Source organism: Tubulanus polymorphus, chromosome 6, assembly GCF_964204645.1.
Source record: "Tubulanus polymorphus chromosome 6, tnTubPoly1.2, whole genome shotgun sequence".
In the NCBI taxonomy this organism is placed as follows: Eukaryota; Metazoa; Nemertea; class Palaeonemertea; order Tubulaniformes; family Tubulanidae; genus Tubulanus; species Tubulanus polymorphus.
This window is the reverse complement of record NC_134030.1, coordinates 21,393,855-21,412,426: the sequence shown is the minus strand read 5'-3', so window position 1 is coordinate 21,412,426 and position 18,572 is coordinate 21,393,855. Positions and strand designations below refer to the sequence as shown.

The 18,572-nt window shown below is 37.5% G+C and overlaps 1 protein-coding gene across 2 annotated transcripts in view; it reads left to right on the top strand.

The window, feature by feature from the left end:
* Window positions 1–233: 233 nt before the first annotated feature.
* LOC141906765 (sodium- and chloride-dependent GABA transporter 2-like) overlaps window positions 234–18,572 on the top strand; it is a 36,776-nt gene continuing 18,437 nt past the window's right edge. Inside the window, exons 1-2 of one of the 2 annotated variants that reach the window (XM_074796123.1) lie at window positions 234–321; window positions 9,873–10,367. In XM_074796123.1, the coding sequence (XP_074652224.1) occupies window positions 10,061–10,367 (307 nt within the window). In that variant the 5' untranslated portion in view covers window positions 234–321; window positions 9,873–10,060. Of the gene's footprint in view, window positions 322–8,525; window positions 8,620–9,872; window positions 10,368–18,572 lie in introns of those variants that run through there. The other variant, XM_074796122.1, reaches the window with a different exon arrangement.

Here is an 18,572-nt window from a genome sequence, read left to right as displayed (position 1 = left end):
AAGAGTCTCAAATATTTCCCCATGAGCTATAGTAGTAGTTTATTCAACGTTTCGACTATATTCTTGTATATTCATCTTCACCAATACTTAGAGCAGGTTCGTTTCGCGAGTTCAAAATGACGGCGGGCGACCATTCGATCGCCTCACGGAGCGCCGTCTTTCGACCTGACGACAACTCGCGGTACTATTACACGTACGAACACATCGCTACCACCAGCAGCGGTACTGTTAGACGGGATTATCGATCGTTGTGAAGCTTCAGTACGGGGAAGGTATCGCAGCGCTCTGTTTACTACGCATATTTCATAGCGGTATTTGCAGGTAATTTATATGTGATTTGTGTCGAACATGTTAACCAGCTATCTACGCTAGACAGTATTATTGTTATTTCTTATTAATGAACGTTTTGTCTTATACATTATACGGTTTTTTTTCTGCAATAATTGTCAGACCTGTTGTTACTATACGCGATTCATTTGACTGAAGGAGGCATCGAAAGGTCAGCTGATGCTATAAGACGCCAAGTAACTACTGTCTTGATAACCAGGATCAAGTTACTTAGCACTGATGATCAGAATGTTTGACATATATTATAATACTGCATGTGGAACTGCATCCTTCATTAAATAGTCGAATTATTTTAGAACATTAAATTCACTCCAGTTTTTTTTTTACCGAGACTGATCAGCTCCATGCAGCGGCTACTCGTCGAGTTTCCTACAAGATTTACGCATTTATTCTGACTTGTAGAATATTGCCCCCCCCCCCCGTAACGAACTCCAAACACTGACTGTCCCTTACAATAGGGGCGTTGCATTTATAAATATCTCACTGTGGCAAATGTTTTTACAAAACCGTTAGTTACACCATGGTGCATGTAGAATAGCCACAATCAAACGTGGAGAGAGGACGATTAAATGAAAATCCAATATTCATCCAATATAAAATTATCAAAAACCGATAATTCATTGAATCAAAGGTATATATCAAAAGACCCGACGTTTCGAACTCTCAATATATATCATGATCGTCAGACCAGGGAAAGTTTGAGATTTCGAAATCAATTTTCTAGCTTCTGGTACGATAACCACACTCAAACGTGGTGAACGGATAAAAAGATTAAAACCCACTATCTACAGATTAAAAGAATTTAAAATCAAGAATTTATTTATTCGAACAATATCAAATATATATATAAGACACGATGTTTCGATCTCACCCTAGAGATCATCGATAGTCACACCTGACGATGATCTCTAGGGTGAGATCGAAACGTCGTGTTTATTATATATTTTAGATTGTTCGAATAAATAAATTCTTGATTTTAAATTCTTTTAATCTGTAGATAGTGGGTTTTAATCTTTATTTCTAGCTTCTGTTTTTTAGCTCAAGACTCAAGAGGTTTTTAAAAATATTGTTGTGTCAGTAATCTTTAGCCCCGAATTAAGATTCGTTCATTTTCATAAGCCTTTCGTAAGATTCTATGTCACAGTGTGGAACTGGGGCCAGGACTGTGGAATTCGCCACAGAACTGTGGAACTTGGTCCACAATTATTGTGGAATTCGGTACATTTTATCATTTATTTCATAAATCAATGTCATATAAACCGAATTCAAAAAATGGAAACCATATTAAAAGTAGAAATTGTATTTATGTGTGGATGCCGAAATAATCACGTTTTCCAATGTCCGTTTTCCAAGACCGCGGGCCATTTGCAAAGGCGTGTATAGTAATAAGCTAATTTTGGTTCTATAACCAATCTAACTAACAATTTAACACCAGCCTGAGCTAATTTTGGTTCTACAACCAATCTAACAACTTAAGACCAGTCTAAGCTCATCTTAGTTCTATAACCAATCGGACAACTTAAAACCAGTCTAAGCTCATTTTGGTTCTATTCTATAACCAATCTTACAACTTAAGACCAGTCTAAGCTAATTTTGGTTCTATAACCAATCTAACTAACAATTTAACACCAGCCTGAGCTAATTTTGGTTCTATAACCAATCTAACAACTTAAGACCAGTCTAAGCTCATCTTAGTTCTATAACCAATCTAACAACAACATCAGACCAGTTAAAGCTCATTTGGGTTCTTTAGCTAATTTAACAACTTAAGACCAGTCTAAGCTAATTTTGGTTCTATAACCAATCTAACAACTTAAGACCAGTCTAAGCTCATCTTAGTTCTATAACCAATCTAACAACAACATCAGACCAGTTAAAGCTAATCGTCGTTCTATCCAATGAAACCATAGAAGTGTAAGCGAATGTAACAAATTATGGCCAGAGCACTTTTTGTGCAACCAAGCGTCGTTTTACTAGTACCAAAACCTAACTCCGAGGTCAAGGTCATAACTAGTAAAATCGGTCAAAGCTAATACTAGGAAAAAAACCACGGACGTCGTGTAAACTAGAATCTAGTACTATCCGTCCGTGATAAAACCGACCCGAGTGAAATACCACGCAGGGTCAGTTTCTGCTGAAATGTCGCTGAATGATAATCAGTGTTGATGTTTGAATTAAACGCCATCGATAAAATCTTCTTACAAAGTCGAACACTATTAAAAAAAGAGAAGCTACCACATCTTTATGTGAATATTCTATCAACGATAGATTCTATGACAACGTGTTTACAAATGACTAATACAGCTACGATATCACGTGCCTCGCCCGTGACTTTTTGAAAACACATCTGCGCGGGGATGATTCCAGGGTAGCTTTGAAATATCTTTTTTTTTCGATGTCTTTGTTCGCATTTAGATGGAATATATGATGAAAAATTCATCGGCATTTCATAATTGAAAACTGGTTTGTCTGGCTGTTCCTATGGCGACCCCCCGGATTTCCGCAGATGGAGCTTTGATGAATTTGTTTTAGCGCATTTAATTAGAAAATATAGATCGAGTTCTACAAGTTAGAGGCGTTGATTCTGTTTAGGGGGAGGGGGCTAATCTATCAAGGTAGACGGGTATTAATCTCAGCATTTTGGAGTTAATCAGAGCAAAACCCACAGTTGATGATTTGAAAATTTACTCTGACAGTTTCAAAGTTTTGTCCAAACTTCACTGAAATGATTCAACGAAACTGAAATGATTACATAACATTATGTAACATAATACTGTTATCATTTTAGATTATCTGATGTTGAAGTTTAGACAAAACTTCTAAACTATCAGACAGGCTGGCGACTTTTATTTGACTTGCATTTCCCCTGACTATTAGCTGACATGCGCGTTGTTTTTTCTCTGACTTGATCTGCTAAGAATCCAATCAATTAACACAGTCAAATACATGTAAGACTTAGACGTAAGCTGTCTAGACCTGGCAATCTCAACAAATTTCACTGACTTTTCCCAAATTATTTCAAGCAGCGAAAATTCTGAATTTGAATTCATTGCTTCAAATGACACGGACGCAAAAGGATTTTTTTCTGGTCGGAATGATGACAAATTGACCCTTTAAGATTCCTGGGTTAATTTTTGGAAAATAACTAGTAAAAACGAAATAAGAAATTGTCTCTGACGAAAATTCGAGGCGGCACTCAGGTCCCCTCTGGATCCGCCTAGTCTTCGGTTGAAAATTTTGAAATTGAAACTAATCTATACCGCTACCCTATAAACTAATCTCTTCGGTGGGCTAATTATTAAAACAACGTCTAATTAGAATAATTCCGAAACGTCGCGATATATGAATAATTAAGTGTCTTCATCGAATTCATTCGAAATAATTAATCTCATTTAACGCATGCATTTAACAGAGATAAGGCAATATATTCAAGATTCGGCGAAGCTGCGGGCTGGGGAGTCCTCAAATCAGTCCTCAATTCATTTCATTTCATTTCATTTCAGTTTACAAATATAATTCATGTAATACAGAGATAACGTGGTAAAACATAGGTGCAGTGATTTGTAGCAGTGATTATAAGGAGACCAGAAAATCTGTTCGTTATAACCGATAGTTCTATATACAGCGGAACCTCGTTACAAAGAACTTCAGGAGACCAGAAAATCTGTTCGTTATAACCGATAGTTCTATATACAGCGGAACCTCGTTACAACGAACTTCAGGGAGACCAGAAAATCTGTTCGTTATAACCGATAGTTCTATATACAGCGGAACCTCGTTACAACGAACTTCAGGAGACCAGATAATCTGTTCGTTATAACCGATAGTTCTATATACAGCGGAACCTCGTTACAACGAACTTCAGGAGAAAAAGTAAAAACCCAGTCAAAATCAGTTTATTTTCAACGTTTTTAAACTCATACTTTGTTTCCGTCGCTAGTTGGTGTCATGGCACGTGTTTTTCACGTGTACGGGCCGGACATGTCACAGCTTGCCCCTTCCAGGACCGTAAATATACGAACGAAATTTAACAGCGATAGAAATAATTTGTTCATTTGTTAAGGTGGTTTTGACAGCACGACTCATACTATCAGGCCCTGGGCTAGAGGTAGAGTTCTGAATATTGACCACTGACCGGTAAAACCTCTAACCCTTGACCGCGAGTTTACCTCGTGTTAGGACTTCAAACTTTAATCGAAGACCTGCCTAATTAGTAATGATTTAGAGTAAGGAATTTTGATAATAGAATGGCCACGTTCACACGTGGGGAATAGATATGGGCTAATAAGTGTAAAACACACTTGTAGGAATTTTGATTGTAGAATAGAAATGGGGCACACAGACGTGGAAAATATAAGTTTCAAACCGACTTATTATATACACTTCAAAAATCAAAACGAAATTCATTTATCATGAATTGCTATCGAAAATTAACTGCACTGCCGCTGATACTGCCACTGCTGCTGCTGTTGGTGGTGGTGGCTCTGTTGCTGCTGCTGCTGCTGCTGCTGCTCTGCTACTGTTGGTTGTGGTGGTGGTGCTACTGCTGTTGCTGTTGCTGCTGCTGCTGTTGGTGGTGGTGGTGGTGTTGGTGGTGACGTTGCCGCTGATACTGCCACTGCTGCTGCTGTTGGTGGTGGTGGTTCTGCTGCTGCTGCTGCTGCCGCTGCTCTGCTGCTGTTGGTGGTGGTGGTGCTGCCGCTGCTGTTGTGGCGCGGTGAATTAAGGAAATCAAATCAAAATATCTCGACGACTATACATTGAATAAGGAGATCTGACCAAAAACTGAACGTTGTGACGACTCGGGATGTATTCGCCGAGCTGGTTCCCGAGCTAGCAAAAATTCTAGTTATTATATCATACATGTAGCCTTACAAAGAAGTCTTTTACCTCGCGTACTTGTAAATTCTTTGAGTAAAAGGACAGACTAATTTTGGATTGAATAAAACGACATTAGCTACGGACTGGTGTATGGCAGACGATACGACGGGCAAATATACATATTATTGTGTAAGATATACGCAATAGAAAGAAACCTGTTTGTCGAACAATCGTTAAGAAGTAATGTAATTGAATAGGTTAAAGAAAAATAGAAATAGAAAAGAAAAAATGGTCTGGTTTGTGGGTATTGCATTTGACATTTCGGCTACTACATGAGATGTGTTTGCAAGGTCATGGCTTACATTTAGGAACAGTCTGGATATCGAAGTTCTATAGCTAATCTAACAACGCAAGACCAGTCTAAACTCATGTTGGTTCTTTAACCAATCTAACAACTTAAGACCAGTCTAAGGTCATTTTGGTTCTATAAACCAATCTAACAACTTAAGACCAGCCTAAACTTATTTTGTTTCTATAACCAATCTAACAACTTAAGACCAGTCTAAGCTCATGTCAGTTCTTTAACCAATCTAACAACTTGAGACCGGTCTAATCTCATGTCGGTTCTATAACCAATCTATCAACTTAAGACCAGCCTAAGCTCATTTTGGTTCTATAATAAATCTAACAACTTAAGACCAGTCTAAGCTCATGTTGGTTCTTTAACCAATCTAACAATTTAAGACCAGCCTAAGCTCATTTTGGTTCTATAACAAATCTAAAAACTTAAGACCAGTCTAAGCTCATGTTGGTTCTTTAACCAATCTAACAATTTAAGACCAGCCTAAGCTCATTTTGGTTCTATAACAAATCTAAAAACTTAAGACCAGCCTAAGCTCATTTTGGTTCTATAATAAATCTAACAACTTAAGACCAGTCTAATCTCATGTCGGTTCTATAACCAATCTATCAACTTAAGACCAGCCTAAGCTCATTTTGGTTCTATAATAAATCTAACAACTTAAGACCAGTCTAAGCTCATGTTGGTTCTTTAACCAATCTAACAATTTAAGACCAGCCTAAGCTCATTTTGGTTCTATAACAAATCTAAAAACTTAAGACCAGTCTAAGCTCATGTTGGTTCTTTAACCAATCTAACAATTTAAGACCAGCCTAAGCTCATTTTGGTTCTATAACAAATCTAAAAACTTAAGACCAGCCTAAGCTCATTTTGGTTCTATAATAAATCTAACAACTTAAGACCAGTCTAATCTCATGTCGGTTCTATAACCAATCTAACAACTTAAGACCAGTCAAAGCTCATGTTGGTTCTATAACAAATCTAACTACTTAAGACCAGTCTAAGCTCATGTTGGTTCTATAACAAATCTAACTACTTAAGACCACCGGTCTAAGCTTTTTGGTTGTATAACAAAACTAACAACTTAAGACCACCGGTCCACAATCCACAAGCTTTTTGGTTCTATAGCTAATTCAACAACCAAAGATCAGTGTCATTGGATTCTATAGATAATCTTGAGACAAGTGCAATTTCGTATTCGTGTATTTTTCTCAATAGAACTTAGAATCAGTTCGTTCGCGATGTTTTAACCTTTTACAGTAAACTGAATATCAACCGACGGAACAAAATATTTACAGCGAATTTATAGGTCGAATCGAACAAATGAAAAAAGGAAAGTATTGACGAAGTTCCAGACAGCGAACTCAAAAAGCTATCAGATTACGTTTCGCGCCGCTTGTGATTGCGTGTTCTAGGGAATATTATTATTTTTCACGTCGATTGATTTTTGGTGCCTCCAGAGAATTTTGAAAAATAATTGACCCTTTAAAAGCGATATCGTGGCTTTTGTGGAACATAGTTAGCATAAAAAAGAAATATATTGTGCTTGATGAAGATTGGAGGGCTCCGGCTCGGACCTACTGCGGATATGCGCCCTATAGGTGAAAATATTTATTGGGTCGTTTGCAAGGTCATAGCTTAGATCAAAGACCAGTCTTAGCTATTATAACAAGTTAAAACCAGTCCGAGCTGATTAAGTTCGGTTGTATAACCAGTGATGTGTAACTAGCGGCATGCAGCGCTGTAGGCCCGGACATATATCCTGTTTGGCAAAGTTATCATTCTTAAAACTTGTTTAATTTAATTGAAAAAAAGACGATACAATATGTAGAAAAAACTGAAACACGTATTTCATGTTTTGAACCGATTCTATTAGCAATTTTCAAAACAGAATTTCGCACGCGATCTCATAATTTTTGTAGTATTTCATTATTCCTGAAGATGACTATTAGGATATAGTCAAAACATTGAAATGAACTACTATCTCGAAGTTTCATTTTGCGGACTTTTTATTATCATTGTGGGATTCCCTCTACATCAATCTGGAACTAAATGCCAGCGATTACTTGGTCAAAAACTACACCCAAGTCGGTCCGGAAATTCCCCAAAAAGAATTCCAATCCCTGGTCATACATAGTAAATGTCACAGTCATAGATAGACAAGTGGCTGTCCAATATCAATTAGTCGACAAAAACCCACTATAAAAAAGAAAAATTACCTGATAGTTTGACGTTTCGACGCAAATCTATGAGCCATTTTCAAAAACTGAACAAAAGTCAAAAACAGTTTTTGAAAATGGCTCATAGATTTGAGTCGAAACGTCAAACTATCAGATAGTCTTTCTTTTTTATTGTGGGTTTTTGTCGACTATTCTGGGTCTTTTCCAGTTAACGCCACACAACGTGACCACGAGGCATTTCCATAGATAAAACAATACGACAATTATTCGCATATATATTAATAAGATTAGTAAATAGCAGAAAGTCGGGTAAAATATGCGGATTTATTTAGCTGATAATTCTCATTTTAAATCCAAATTCTATGCGCGATGATTTCATGAATTTATATACATATATATATATATATATATATATATATATATATATATATATATATATATATATATATATATATATATATATATATATATATATATATATATATATATATATATATATATATATATATATATATATGTGTGTCAATGTGATTTAATGAATATTATTCCTCATTAATACGATATAATAATAGGATTGGTTCGCGTTAGGTTCATATAAAAATTACGGTATTCAATTCTCGGTTCGAGCTCGTTGTCGGGATTTGTAAATTTCCATTGACCTAACATTGGCATTATTTCATTCGGCGATCGACGACGCCGTTTGGTTGGTTGGTTTGGTCGGTGTTGTTAGTTGGTTGCGCCGCGCGAGTTCTGGCCGCTTTCCAAATCCCGCTCGTAGATATAACTATATCTACGCGATTCTTATTCATTCGATTGTCAGAACTGAAAGAGAGTCGTTGTGTTACTGTGAATACCCGGCGTGTTAGTTATTTCAGTTACGGTATTTCAGGTTTATCAGATCTTTCACCGGTACGTACTTGCCTATCTATATTCGTATTCACTAGTTCAGTGATAATTCCTGTTTTTGTTTTAAAGAAATCGTCTCGTCCCTACGCGGTATTTTAGAAAATAAGGACCGCGAGTTAGAATTAGTTCATTTTCAACGAATTAACGCAAATCTGAACTTTCATCCTCGCAAATTTGGTTTTTTTTTCAACAAAAATAAAGAAATTGTCTCGTCCCTATTCGCGGCATTTTAGAATATTAGACTCAGTTTCATAATTATAAGTTATTATTTCTGAGTTAGAATTTGTTCATTTTTAACTCCGAGTCAAACCTGAACTTAATTCATGATTCAAATTCGTGATTTTACAAGTTTCAACTTTACCGCAGTAAGAGACAGAGTCTACTGTATTTCACAAACTCTTACTCAGTATTTGACACCAACTCGGGGTAGAATTTTACCGGTCTCAACTTTACCGCAGTAAGAGACAGAGTCTACTGTATTTCACAAACTCTTACTCATTATTTGACACCAACTCGGGGTAGAATTTTACCGGTCTCAACTTTACCGCAGTAAGAGACAGAGTCTACTGTATTTCACAAACTCTTACTCATTATTTGACACCAACTCGGGGGCTAGAATTCACAAATCTTATTGATTATAATTTTCAAAAAACCTTGGCCAACACTTTCAAATTGCCCTTTCCAATTTAAAAATTGCCGAACGCTCAAAATTAATTCACTTCTAAATCTAACATTTTAAACCTGCAATATTCTGCATGGTGAAAAATGAATTGAATTCGAAATCTGATATTTTAGCTTTAAATTCTGCAGGGAAACTATTTATATTTACTTACTGTATTCAGTTTTTCCAGGCGGCATATGCACGACGTCACCAATATCAAAACTAAAATCAAAATTGTGAATTTTGGCGTTTATTCTAAATATATTTCATAACTCTCATTTCATATTCGATACATTTTAGAAATAATTTTTGAGAGGATGTGCACTACGTCTCCGATACATCAGCGTTAGACTGGTTGCCGGTCAATTAAATTCATTTATCGGTATATTAATTTCTAAAATTACGTAAATTCGATATTAGAGTAATCTATATTATATCATTTATTGTTGACACAATTAAACAATAAATGTCTTATTTTTGAAGGCGCTTTTAAACTTTCAAGTTAGTTTTGTTGTTTTACATATTGAGACCTGGTCAAGTTCGGCTTCTAGTTCCATTCTAAAAACCGACTCCAATCGCTTTCTTTCCATTGCAGATAAACTTGAGAGCTGGCGAATTCAGTAGCGAATTCGGGCGAACATTTTATGACAAACATCACCGAACTTCGCTCCACGATTTCTTGGTTAACTTGGACAGACCACAGCGGGACAGATCAAACGTCTGCTAAGCGTACAGTACCTACAAACACTACTGTCAAAATCAGGCCGAAATTGCTAGTTGTTTATGAGCCGAACCTTCGAAACGTTTGAATACGGTACGAATATCACGATGGGTCAGGGAAAGAATTCAGTCGGCGCCGCGAACGGTTCGACGGATCCGGCGAGCAAGGAGGCTAAGAGGTTGGCCGAAAGCGAGCAACGGATAATCGACCAGGCCGTCGTCGAGAACGGGACGAAGGACGTTTCGTCGGATATACCCCAGCGAGATCAGTGGAGTAACAAAGTCGAGTTCATACTGACGTGCGTCGGGCTGGCCGTCGGTTTGGGCAACGTGTGGCGATTTCCGTACCTTTGTTACAAAAATGGCGGTGGTAAGTGTGATTTATTTTTGAATCTATGGCGCATTGAGTCACAGTTGTAAAAATGATATAGAATCCATACTAAGAATGGAAAGAGTCTGAAATGTTTCCTTGAGCTAATATATGCAACGTTTCGACTATATTCTAATGGTCATCTTCAGGAATACTGTATTCCTTGCGCTAGTGTAGTTTATTCAACGTTTCGACTTTATCCTAATAGTCATCTACAGGAATACTGTATTCCTTGAGCTAGTGTAGTTTATTCAACGTTTCGACTATATCCTAATGGTCATCTTCAGGAATACTGTATTCCTTGAGCTAGTGTAGTTTATTCAACGTTTCCACTATATCCTAATAGTCATCTTCAGGAATACTGTATTCCTTGAGTTAGTGAAGTTTATTCAACGTTTCGACTATATACTAATAGTCATATTCAGGAATACTGATGTTGTCCTCATTATAATCATTGATAACAAAAACCCTGAGTTCGTATCAGATGATATAAAACCCAACAATAAGGGGGGGGGGGTGGGCTATACTGCACTAAGCAAAACAATCTTAAGCTGATTTTTCTCTATATCCAATCTAACAATTAAGAACCAGTCTTAGCTCATTTTGGTTTTATAAAGTCAATCTAACAACTTAAGACCAGTCTAAGTAAACTTAATTTGGTTCTAAAACCATAGCCCCGGTTGTTGCTCCAAAGTTAGCCCTAGTAAGGGATTAGATTATCGCGGCAATAAAATAGCCTTAGAAATATCATACGTGAATCCATGAATGCGTGCCGAGTTTAAAAACCGAACATTAACACTTGAACTGTATTCACATTGGTTGAAAATGAACTTTAAAAGCAAGTGCAGTTCTTAGGAGTGGTCATGGGGTGTTTTTATTAAGTTCAGGTTCGCGTGAAGGATCTAGATCTTTTTCGATCGTCGACCCTGGGGTCACGCTTTATAACCGGAATTAGCTTCCTTGTCGGAGGTCTTTTATCTAAAACGTATAGGGGAATCTACCGGGAAAATTATTGCACTAATTATTTTCTCGGGTCCGTGATATGTGCCTCGACGTCGCTACGGCAACCGCCCGCAGAAATAACGTGCTCGCAAAAATAACAAATCCAGCGCAAATTTCGGCGACGAATCGTCCGTTTCTGTTTTAAACCTCGCGCCTCCTTTGAAATACTTTTAGATCCGTTAAACCATTCATTATCAAAGACTTTTAGGAATAGCTTCGAAACGAATGTTTTGTTACTCATTGACAATTCAAAACGTTTTGAACATGAAATTTTTTGGTTGGTGATTCGAAATTAGGTTGGTGTCCTACTGTACACTAGCGACACCTGGTGGATCCTTACTTGACGAAAGTGGAATCCTCTATTGCCGCAGTAGTTGATGTCCTGCTGCACACAAGCGACACCTGGTGGAATCATACTTGCCACAAGTGGAATCCTGTATTGCCGCAGTAGTTGATGGCCTACTGCGCACTAGCGACACCTAGTGGATCCTCGCTTTACACAAGTAGAATCCTCCATGGTAGTTGATGCCTGGTGGATCCTCACTTGCCGCAGAAGCGGTGCCGGTGCCCGATCAAAACAAACATTTTTGCACACTCCAGTAGCTGCCTGGTATTTTTCTACCCTTTAGGACTGGTTGCCGATACGTACGGCAGAGAAGCTGCTGAACGCACGAATAAAAATAGAGTCTAATCAGTTTTGAAGTTGTTGAATTTGATACGGCCCGCAACAGTGTGTGTTCTGCGAACATTTCTGATGCTTGTTTTCAGGCAGCGGGGGTGAAAACGTGTTTTCTAATTCGTTTCGCCTACACGATGCAAAACGATGGTTTTGAGTGGATCAGATGTTTCGACGGGACGTCAAGAAACGTCTGGCGCTTTTTTTCTTAAAAAAAAAAAGATCAGACGTTCAACACCTCGTTTGTTTTGAAGTATTTTAGGCGATATCGAGCTACGTACGATGAACAATTCTCAAAAAGATGACGTTGATTTAAAATGGTTCCGTTTATGCAGAGAAGTATAAAGTCCTGTTAGATTTTAAAGTATTTTTGAAGAATGTATCTGCTTTAGAACTACGAAGAATATTAAAAAACATATAATTGAAAATGGCTGCGTTATAGGAGAAATAAGTGCTGTTCAATTTAAAGCATTTTAAGAAAGTATTTGCTTCGAAGCAATGAAAACATCTAAAAATGTAATGTATGAAAATGGCTTCGTTATAGAAGCAATAAGTACCGTTAGTGTTTTAAGAAATATCCTAAAAATATCCTAGAAATATCCTAAAAAGAATCTTGCGACGGTTAAGAAGGAATGAAAATTGGTTTTGAAGTATCTTGGATCAGTATTGAAATAAAAATTGGTTTTGAAATACCTTAGAAGATCGTGGTCGACCAATGAAAAGTTACAAAATTCAATCTTGATTAAATACTAGTTTGTAAAAGAAGGAACAAGTTCCGTACTATGCCTTGTTTTTTTTTCCGTAGATAAAACCGTCATTCTCATGATTAACCGGACTAATAAAGTTGAAACAACCTGCAGTGAAATGAACCCATAGATTGGTGTAAAAACTCGGTATGAACCAAGGTTGCGAACTTTGCGCCTTCGATCTTATATCAAAGATAAACCGAGTATCATTTCGATTATTCTTCGATAAGATAAGATTTGCTGTAAATACGTAATGCATAGAATAACAAAAGCAAGCGTTGTCTAAATTTTCGCCTAAGAAACTGTCACACTAAAAAGTGTTGTTTTGGAAAGCTCGGAAAATAGTTTCTGAAAGATACTTCGACCGAAAGTGAATCTAGAAATCATTGATCCATGGAAAATGTTTCAATTTGACAAAAGGGCACACACTTAGCTGAGATTGCAAAGGAGTCTCGGACCTTAATTCTAAGCCAATCTATATGACTTAAGAAAAAATGTTAGATCACTTTTGAACTTAAGTAGTCACGACTCAGTAGATAAATACCACAGGAACTTTAACTTTAAATTGTTACTATGTCAATTGTCCACTGGTTAACTCTAAGGGACTTTTCAGCAATTGGTCCCAGAACACATATACGTTTAGAATTTTTTACGCCGACAAATGTTACGGAAAATGTTTGGTGGAAAATGCGAGGAATAATTAACGGTATTTCTAGGACTTGTTTTGATGTGTCATCCTTGACATTGATAATTATGGATTTAATGATGATCAGTTTTCATCTGAAATAGGTCAAGGCTTCACACGTGACCGCCTTCAAATCCGGTATAGGTGATATTTCTACGAACGCGATACTTATACATTTTGTGGATTAAAATTGATCGCACAATTTAGACTTAAATCTTAGATTATAGAACCAAATGATATCAGTGAGTTGTTAGAGTGGTTATAGGAACAAAACAAGTCTTAAATTGTTAGATTGGTTATAGAACCAGAATGAGCTTAGACTGGTCTTAAGTTGTTAGATTGGCTATAAAACTAAAATGAGCTTAGACTGGTCTTAAGTTGTTAGATTGGTTATAGAACCAGAATGGACTTAGACTGGTCTTAAGTTGTTAGATTGGTTATAGAACCAAAATGAGCTTAGACTGGTCTCAAGCTGTTAGATTGGTTATAGAACTAAAATGAGCTTAGACTGGTCTTAAATTGTTAGATCAGTTATTGAGGTAAATCCACGCCGGTTTATCCAAAGTCCCTTGGACTCATTCCCGTACCACAGTGCCCGTCACAGTTTCGGGGTATCACTCTCTATCGCAGTTTACGAAGAGAGGTCCCCGCGAGCGAACTTTGACCGGGATACCTCTCGAGTTTCGATTCGACAAACACTCGAGATTACGTGCAATAAGTTGAAGTGAGTTACGATAAGATCTATCGGGGAACGGTAAGATATTACGTGGTGCACTAGTACTATACTACACAGGGTTATCTACATATATCATCTCTTCTGGGGTCAACGCGAGTGTAAAAAAAAAATCTTTGTAAACATAAATACGTATTTTACAATACGTATCTTTATTTGGCATTGATAGATAAACTAATTTTTCCACCGGTAAATATTTATAATATGTCATAGGGTGATTTATGGAGGCAGCCATCAAGTAACATTTAGATAGAATAAATAGTCAACAATTTGATGACGTCATAGGGTGATTTATGGAGGCAGCCATCAAGTAAACATTTAGATAGAATAAATAGTCAACAATTTGATGACGTCATAGGGTGATTTATGGAGGCAGCCATCGAGTACCATTTAGATAGAATAAATAGTCAATAATTTGATGACGTCATAGGGTGATTTATGGAGGCAGCCATCAAGTACCATTTAGATAGAATAAATAGTCAATAATTTGATGATGTCATAAGGGGATTTATGGCGGCGGACATCTTTTCTAGAAGTACCATTTAGATAAGATAAATAGCAAAAAAATTTGATGACGCCATAGCAGGATTCATGGGTGCGGCCATGTTTCTAAAATGGCAGTCCTCCAGAGAAAGAATAAAAATCTGATTTTTGGCACGAGGTTCGGATTCGCTACTGGAGATAAACTGCGGCGAAGGTTCACCAAGTGCTCATCAAACTTCAGTAAACAATTGTTTTTCACCGAATGAAAAAGAAAGTCAAGTCTTGAACACAAAATACCAACAAAAACCAGGACCTTCCTCATAACCGGGTCACATTCCGCCAAAAGTCAAGGTCGTTGGAACCATGCGGTCAGGGGGAGGATTTAACCGGATCCTTTCAGAACCAGTTTCAATACATATTCTAATCGACGAAGTTAAGATCTATAATCATGGTATTGATAAGAAGCCGGGTCTATAAACAGTATGTGGGTTAAATTTGTATCCGGCTTTTGTGAATGAAGGAATTGTTGTGTTTTTTAAATATCTTTGTCGATTTTGACCGTGAACGAGTTTGAGCAGATTATTTATCGCGTTTTGCGGTCGATTCTCGATTTCGAAAACAAACAAAAGTTTAGTACATCTGTTTGAAAAATAATAATGAAAGAAATATCATTGGTGCTTAATGAAACACTTTGAGTAGACTCTCTCGATTTGATCACATGATGCACACTGCTCATTTGCATAAAGAAGTAAACAAACTGGAACAAAATGGCGGACTTTCTCGCCGATTGAAAGCTCAATTTTCGAGAATATTCATCAATCCTTCAACCCGGTACGAAATGGATATAAAAACGATGATTTATCTGGACTGCACAAACCTACTGATTCGATTAAGACCTATTTGAGATGTGTACGCCGAAAATTAGTTGAGCGAAATATCCCTAAAAGATCGTGGACAATCGAAAATAAATCGACTTTACTAGCTCAAGGAAATGTACCGGACTCAACTTTTTTTATTCTTCTTATGGGAATACATGTGTTAATAACAAGAAATACAGCTTTGTTATCCGTTTTTTGAGAAAAGTAATATAACCCATGATTCAGAGTCCTTATCATCATGGAGTGTGTCGTTTGTCATTGGGCCCTTGGCAATTTCGCCTGGTAACTGAAATGTTGTAACCAGATAATGATAGCGGGTCCTGCCAGGGCTATCATATCATCTCGTCCTAGCTATTCGCGTTCCTGTATTATAGCCTTGTATTTTTTCGAGACCTCAACATCCAGTTTATTTCGAATGCTCATTTCAATACCGGGGGTATGAATCATCGAGCGTTCTCCAAAGCAATTTCCCGTATTGCTATTATTGTTGATAATGAAGGCTGTCATTATGAATGTCTCTATGATGATGACACAGAAAACGAGCTCAGACAAAAAGTACGGCTATTTTTGTCCTGTCCAATTCAGGAGTAATCACTCATAAACACGCGGAGGGACTGCAATTTGGTGATAATGAGAATTCCGTCTTTTTTTACCTTCTGAAACAGGGAAATTGACGCTCGTCGCCCGAGTAACTTTCCATTCACCTATTACATGTACAAAAAGTTTAACTGAGTTGCAGTCTCGGCCTAGTTTGTTTTAGGTCAGTTATATTCCATAGGCTTTCGGGCTGGTGTTATTGAGAGATCATTGATAAAGTTTATCCCGTAAAGGCTGGTAGACCGGTTTTATCTTTGAACCCAGTAAGGACTGGTCAGTTTTAATTCTAAACCTGCGGGCTCATTCCATAGAATAGTTCTAAAAACCAGCAGGGGCTGGTTTTGTAGTCCAGCTTTATGCTAAAGCCTGCAGGGACTAGTCAGTTTTAATTCTAACATTGCAAGGGCTAGTTTTAAAAACCTGCAGGGGCTGATTTTAGGACCAGTTATATTTTGAACCCAGCAGGGGCTGGTCTAATAGATCAGTTTTAACTTGAACCCTGCAGGGGCTGGTCTAATAGACCAGTTATAACTCAAACCCTGCAAGGGCTGGTCTAGAAGATCAGTTTTAACTTGAACCCTGCAGGGGCTGTTCTAATAGACCAGTTTTAACTCGAACCCTGTAGGGGTTAAACGACGTAGAAGGTTTAGATATGTAAAAGATTCTATCCTACATGTGCTGTTTGCTTTCAAAGATATTTGAGAAAACTCGGCGCACACACCTACCGAGTAGCCTAACACGTCTACCGTTAGCTTCATACCTCAGAAAAACAAGCATTCAACAAACTGTAAATAGACCTCAGCAGTGCAAGCTGATGGAAAGCATTTGCGTGGCGTATGATTTTTGATCGGTCTCTCGTCTGACAGCTCTCTACCCGATCTGTTTTAACCCCCCTGCTCGTGTTGGTCGGCTCTCTACCCGATCTGTTTTAACCCCCCTGCTCGTGTTGGTCGCTCGGTACAACAGTACGGGAGTTTATTAGTTCTCTAATAAACATGTTTAAGCTAAATTCATGCTCGACTTATTGACCTGTTGTTTTCGTCTATGCTATCAATACGATTAACGTCTACCGGTTTAGAGTTCAAAAGGCAAGTCGGACGTGACTTATCTTTTCTATTCAATTTCTCCTGGTCACAACGAGTAAGTCCGCGCGCCCTCTATCGCGGACGATTGATTTTAGAAGGATTTTATGACTTCGAACGCTACTGTGGCAAGCGATGATCCGCTAGGTTCGCTGGTAGTTATACTCCGTGTTCAATATCTTCTTCAATTCAGCGAAAAGAGTGAACCTTTTTCTTGAATAAATCATTGGGGTGGCAATCGAGCTCACCAGTGGCAATCGAGGAATCTGCGTACGGCAGGCGAGATTCCACCAGGTGTCGCTAGTAGTTTTCCGCGTTTAAATTCTTCTACATTTCAATAAAAGCTGAATGAACTTTTCTTTTAAGTAGATCATAATTATATTGATAATTATATCGATAACCATACCCGCACTTGATGTACAAGTTGATCTTTAACTTTATTTGTAAGATAAGATAACTTAATTGGTCTCCATGACTAAAAACGATAGTATAAAGAGTAAAAACAATAGTAATAGTAATTTTTTAATTAATGTATATAGATTATCACTGTTCAATGTGCAGACAAGATTAAATCTTTAATCATATATCACATTTTGAGGGAAAATTAGGAAGTCTTTTCAGGGTAGTCAAGTTATTGGTACCAACTTGAGCAACTGCAGCACCCCCTGGTGGGCAAACGAGAAGTCATACCTCTGTGGGAACCTCACTGGTTGGATGCACTTCATCTCTCCATTTAGCACTCGATACATCGCGTTGAATTGCGTCAATTTTAGATGCGAAATGAGCTAAATTGTGTCGCAGAAAATAATATCATAAACGCGATTAATTATTCGCGGGACAATTGAACGATAAATGCACCCGGTTATCGAGAAACCAGGTCATAATATGTATGATAATTGCCCATACGATCTACGAGGCTCGCCTATACCTTATTGATCGAGTACAGTTGGTGAAATCCTGGAAGATGATTTATACCCTGACTGTGGGTATGAACGGGGTGAATTTCACCCGTGATTTTGATGTAAATAAGCGGTACGAATTCTGTTTACACGTACTGCCTGAACTCACGATGTAGTTCACAACGATATTTTATGGTTTGTTTTGAAGTCGCTCCCAGAAAATGGAATAATTCATAACGATTTTGGACGGATACCATTTCGGCTAGTCACATTCTAGCGGTTTATATGTAAATCCCTTCAAAATCGATGATTATCAAGGAACAGTCTGTGACATGACGATTTTTTAGATAAATATCTATCCGACAGTGTGACAGATTTTGCGTTGTAAATCATCAATATTGAGGCGTTTCATATATTTGTGATA